At 33.0% G+C, this 6,115-nt stretch overlaps 1 protein-coding gene across 1 annotated transcript; it reads right to left on the reverse strand.

Moving 5' to 3' along the window:
- Window positions 1-3,275: 3,275 nt before the first annotated feature.
- LOC121114102 (beta,beta-carotene 15,15'-dioxygenase) lies at window positions 3,276-5,023 on the reverse strand. The gene has a single exon (XM_040707957.2). The coding sequence runs from the start codon at window positions 5,006-5,008 to the stop codon at window positions 3,347-3,349; it is 1,662 nt and encodes a 553-aa protein (XP_040563891.1). The 5' UTR covers window positions 5,009-5,023; the 3' UTR covers window positions 3,276-3,346.
- Between the last annotated feature and the right edge of the window lie 1,092 nt (window positions 5,024-6,115).

Genomic DNA, 6,115 nt, shown 5'->3' on the forward strand with positions numbered 1-6,115 from the left:
TCCCATGAATTCATTTAAAATAAAACCTGCTAGATCGTTTAGTGCAGCAACCAAAAGCAAGGGAGTTAAAGGACAGCCTTGCCGACAATTCATTTCAAAACTATAGGGTCACTCTTCCTATCATGTATAGACTTGACATTCAGACTAAAAACAGAACTCCCGACGTCTCCAATCTCTTGTGAAGAAATAATGGTAATTTCTTGATATAAAAAAGTGAAAGCCAGGTGAACAACATGCAGAGTAATGGGATTTTTTGGCATGAAGACTGAAGGAATGTCTTCAAAGTTTATTTTATCCACCTCTCGTATTTAGCAAAATTATTTTATCCCCTCTGATCTCTGTAAATCGACAATTTGTAATAATCCTCTATACTTGATTAATATTTAAAATGCACTGATGTCTGAAATTATAAATATAATGATAAAACCTAACGCTTTGGAATTTTATTTGGATCTCTTTGCGGTGAAATACCTGAATTTGTAGGCGATCTTTTAGAAACCAAACCATTCCTTTTCCTTGAAAGTAGGATAAGATCTAGACTTTGCCGCATATAATTTTTTGGCTTGATATAATTACAAGTAGAACTCTCATCTTTTGCAGAAGACTTTACCACTTCACCCTCTGTTTGAACACACAATGACTCATCAACTATCTCCACTGTGTTTGCTGAGGAATAGTCAAGGGCCTCAGTATCTACCTCATTAAGTTCTGATGGAACATTGCTATTTTTCTCAATTTCCATATCTCCATGATTTGATTATCCATTAAGGTCTACATCAATATCTTCAAATATATTTTCTACAGTCTTGTCAAGGATTTCATTAAAAATTTCAACTACATTGACAATAGCTGATGACATCTCACCCCTTATTCCGTCATATCAACAGCACCCAAGATACTAGATTTTTGAAGAGCTTTTCCTTCTAAAATAAGAGATGGGTTTGACGGGGAGTCAGTTTCTTTACTATCCCTAGAAAATAATTGAGCAATTGTTTGCCTTAATATGTTGGCATATTCCTGGATATTCAATCTATCATTATTACAACCATGTTTTGTATGTCCAAGACCAAAACAGTTTTGATATTGCAGCTTGGATCCTTTAAATTCCAGTCTTATTAGTTATCCGTCCAAAGGAACTATCTGTGGTATATTTGCAGGATCTGCAACAACACTTCCCAACATAGTCCCCATCCCTCCATACATCCTTTTAATTCTTGTATCTAAGTTCCTCCTTTTCATTTAATGGATTTTTTTGGACAATGCTCAACCACATATCCAAATTGCTTGAACCATTCCCCCGCTCTAACTTCATTCACCGTCTTAAAGGTACTGCCCATTGAGATCATGCCCCGTTTTTCTTATTAATACTAAGTTTGCCAATTCCTTCTCATCTTAGTCCTATATTGAAAAAATTCCCTTCAATATTTGTGACTCTATTTGGGTCTTTTTTCTTGAGGTCCTCAATTCTCCCCCTTATATCAATAGAAAACTTTGAATTGAATCGAACATGATCAGTTCCAAAATTTGAATTTTTCGGTCATTTCATGTTCTTTAAAATTGAACAGAATAGCCATATCGTATACATCAATATGTTTTAGTTCTTCAACGCAAAATACTTATCTTCAATATTTTCAATCATGATGACAAAGATCTCCCATTTAAACCTCTTGTCCCAGTCTAGAGTTTTTCTTTCATTTATCTTCCAGAGTTCCTTCTTAACTCCTTTCAAATGGGTCAGGAGGTCTATCAGGGGGGTAGGCGGGGCGCTCAGACATATTTGTTGATGTTTTATAAAGAGAATATCTTTTGAACTTCTTCTTTTACCTTTTAGATGACGAATGATGAGATATAATATATCAAAACTGCCTATTTAGACAGAAATGATAACTGGCGTTCCCGGATATGACAAAATGAGTCCTTAGAAACACACTGTCAACGAACAAATTAATGTAAAAATCACTTAATTGAAAATATTTAACACAGCTATGAAGCGTAGATGACTGCACTCGGCCGGTACATAAGCATATATATTATAGATATAATTATAATATACATACAATAAAATAATTTTTGGATTTAGACACAATCAATGAATTTAAGATACATTTGACAATTTATTCACTCTTCTATTTGCACCAAGATAAATATGCTTTCAAATTTGAAATAAGACGTTTCTGAGCTATTAATTCAATCAATTTAAAAATCATGTTTAAATTTACTGCGTATATAGCGCTTATAAACAAGGTCCATTGTATATGTTAGCCTTCCCTTATCCTTAATGACGGCAAAAAGAGCAGAATTCGTAAATTTTAACTTATTGGTATACAAGACATTGGAAAAAATCAATTTCTCAATTTTCATAATCATCTCTTTTAGTTCCACATTGTAGTCTTCCTCTCCAAGAATAACTTTCAAGTATAAGCTATGCCGTTACGAATTGCATCAAGAATCTTAACTCTATATGAGCTCACAATGTATATAAACTTTGACACTGGAAGCTTTTTATGATTTTGATAAGGATAAAAAGTAAGTTCTTACTCAAAAACAACCTTAATTGGATATCTGACAATTTATTGAGTTGAGTGGAGGAGTAAAACGTATCTATTTGTTCATTTAATAATTCCAATTATTTATTGCTTCTTGCTTCAGAAGATGAACAATACGTTTTTCACTCTGAAAGGGGTCCTTGACATTTGAATTTCTACATGATGTCCGAAATATGTTCATAGAAGTAGTAAAATGTTCAGTATATATATACGACAAAAGGTTAACAAGAAATTGCATTCTTATCCTCTTGGAAACGGAGCATAAGTTATTACTTCGTTTATTTATCTAAAATAATATATTATAAAATAGTCATGACGTATCAAGTGAGATGAGGGAATCGACAGCTGATAACAAAATACATAGGATATTTTTGTATTATTGAGGTATTACTGTGGTATAGAACAGTTTGTTACTTTAATTGTATTACGTAACCTTTCCTTCCAAAAGAAAGGGGAAAAAAGACCCAAAGTCAGTTGTTATTATTTTGTCCATTCTTCCCAACTATGGAATTATTATTCAATAATTGCTGTGAATTGTTCAGAACATTGATTAAGAGAAAAAAAGTAAAAAAAATGGACAGCTGACAGCCAAATTCATTATATATTTTTGTGTTAGTACGGGAACGTCATGCAATTTAATGTTCAATTAGTTCTTATAGGAACATTGAGCATTTATCGTTAACATTTCCATAATAGTTATTGTTAAAAAAAGCTTTCAAATAAAACAACTTTTTGCATGCTGTACATATATATTTCGCTACCCATGAATCAATCTATTTCAAGCTCTTTCTCACAATTATTTACAAAAACTTTTGAATATAGCAAGTGTGTGTTCCAAATGGAATGGGTTCATCGAAGTAAACTCTAGAAATTTCGCTCATATTGGCGGCATTGATGAAGATCAAATAACTTTGATTTAAATCCCGAGAATTTGAAACACAAGAAATAAGGACTCCATCGTCCTCAGTAATCCCTGAGGGATTAGGAACGAACGCAACCTCGCTTGGATGTTCATATTCATTCCTTGATCTCCATGCCATTGTCATTCCAGTGTTGACATTAATTTTGGTTACTGCATTGGCATAATAATTCTTAGGATCTAGCCCATGGATCCATCCAATAACGTAGGTATACTCATACTTTCTAAAGTAGAAATGAGGATTGATTTTAGGATACTCCATACCCTTTTCATGGGTTAAATGCTGTGGACGAAGAGTGATGACTTCTTTATGGCGAATGGCTGTTGCTCCCATCCAACGTCCATGGTTGAGATCAATGTTCTCCTCATAGTAATCAAGAGGAAGAACAAATCTCATTATTTTGGAGTTATTGGAAAAACTTCCACAATGATCATGAGATTTAAGCCTGTCCATCCACATGTTATCAAAAATATTGGATGCATCATAGGCTAAAATATCAACAATCACATGTGATCCATTTTCATAGCAGTTGACAAAGTTAAAGAAGTAATAATCTTTATCTGTAAGATAATTCATTTCAATGCATCGACCAGATTTCTTTTCAACAATGTAGAAACGATTCCTTTCACCACACATAACGTCCAAGCAGTCCTTGTAGGTTCTTCCTTCAGCCTGGATAGTTTTTAATTTGCGAACATCAAAAGCCATGGGCTGCTCACAAAAAATGAGATATTTGTCCGTCATACCAAATGTATGGAAATAACCAATGTGATTAGGGAATCTTGAAGGAATAGTGGCAACATATTTGACATCATTAGGATAACTCTCACTCCCATAATTCATCTCTGATGATGCTTTTGGGAATTTAACAAAATGATATTTGTTGCCTGTGATGAATGAAGCTGCTAAATTATAGTAGTCGCCATTATGATCACGAAGTGGACGACCAGTTTTGATATTGACAAAGCGGGACATATCTATGACATCTCTTGTACTCACTGTCTCAGGATGAATGACTCGCTCATAGGCAGTCATTTCATTTGTGGCCATAGTTAAATTTCCGAATTGATAAAAGGAGCAATTACAGTTGTCTGTTGCATCCTGGCCCATCATATTATCGATACCCATGGGGTTATATCTCATTAAAGAAGAATTTTGTCCAAAACGTCTACGGTATCCATGATATGATTGAAAGGATGGCGAGCCTTGATGAGTACTTTGAACCATGGCTCTAGGAGTACCAAGCTCCGTCTTAACGGACTTACCTTCATTCTGTGCCCCAATAAATGCATCAGATTTAAGATAGTTTTTGTTAAAAATAACTTGATTTCCCTTATTTTGGATCTTAAAGGAACTAATGATGGAGAGGCCATCCATCCAATGATTCACTGATTGAACTTTGTGATCAAAGACCCCAGCTGGACTATTGTAAAGAAATATTCCTTGGATCCATCCTGGGAGACTTTGTCCTCTTATTTTTCCATGGACTTCAGAGCAGGGTTTGTTGTTGTGAAACAAGTTTTTGTTGAATTCCTGAGCCATTTCGTATATGTGACTATATCCATTCCCTCTTACACTTTGCTTTTATATGTTTGTAAAAAGTAAAGAAATTAAATTAAATTTCATTGCTTGAATGATCTCATTTTCCCTTTCGAATAATGTTACACTTGGATACCTTATTTCAATACTTATTTTTCAAATATTATATTCATATCATTAATGAGAAATAATAATAGCTTCATATAAGCCAATAAAAAGGCTTCTATAGGAAAAAGTAATCCTTCTAAGTATTTTTGATACTTGATGAAATTATGGCTTGTTCACTTTCTATTTCATTGGTTCTTAAGCAAGTACAATATAAAATAGGTATATTTTTTGGCATTATATATTTTTTCGTTGGTTTGGATGTAATTCCCTAAGATTGATGAGTTATTTTTATTTGTCATATAATGCAATTTTGACAAATACTCTTTAATATAAAAGAAATAGATAAGTAATTAATCACAAATACTTGTCTAATACTCACAAAGAGAGCATTAAAACGCCATAACTCGATCTGCAAATTTTAAGTATTTTTTATTGCGCAAATTTTGTTGGTGTTGGCAATCTGATCAGTGTTTTTATTTTCTAAGGCTGTTATTATTATTATTTAATTTTTTAGAAAATAACATCGATGTATCAAGAGTAACAACGAGTGGTTGTTCTCATAAATGACGAAGGACAACACTGAAAATTTGTTGGGGAGTTATAAGTGTAAGTAACTGTTGAACTCAGGGGAGAATTGAAGAACGACAACAGAGTAATTCCTGCCTTTGTTCATGCTTGATACAGTGTAAGACATTTATTTTTTTCTTCCTATTATAGCAGCTTGTAGCTAATGTAATAAAACGTCATGAATTCTTAACATTGTTACGGTGAACCTATTAATTTTCGTTTACTTTTGTTACATACTAAAAATGCTTACAATTTACAGTTCTAACAATAACATACAAGATGTTTCGTTATGTTTTTGTCAGAAAAGGAAAGTTTTTAATCTCATATACGTATTATAAGTAGATACTTGAGCTATTTTGTATTTTATAGGTTCCTTAATTGCTAATCTTCAATGCGTTTTTGTAAGAGATAGAGAGAGACATATTCATTGACGAA

The sequence above is a fragment of the Lepeophtheirus salmonis genome, chromosome 3, assembly GCF_016086655.4.
Source record: "Lepeophtheirus salmonis chromosome 3, UVic_Lsal_1.4, whole genome shotgun sequence".
NCBI classification, from domain to species: Eukaryota; Metazoa; Arthropoda; class Copepoda; order Siphonostomatoida; family Caligidae; genus Lepeophtheirus; species Lepeophtheirus salmonis.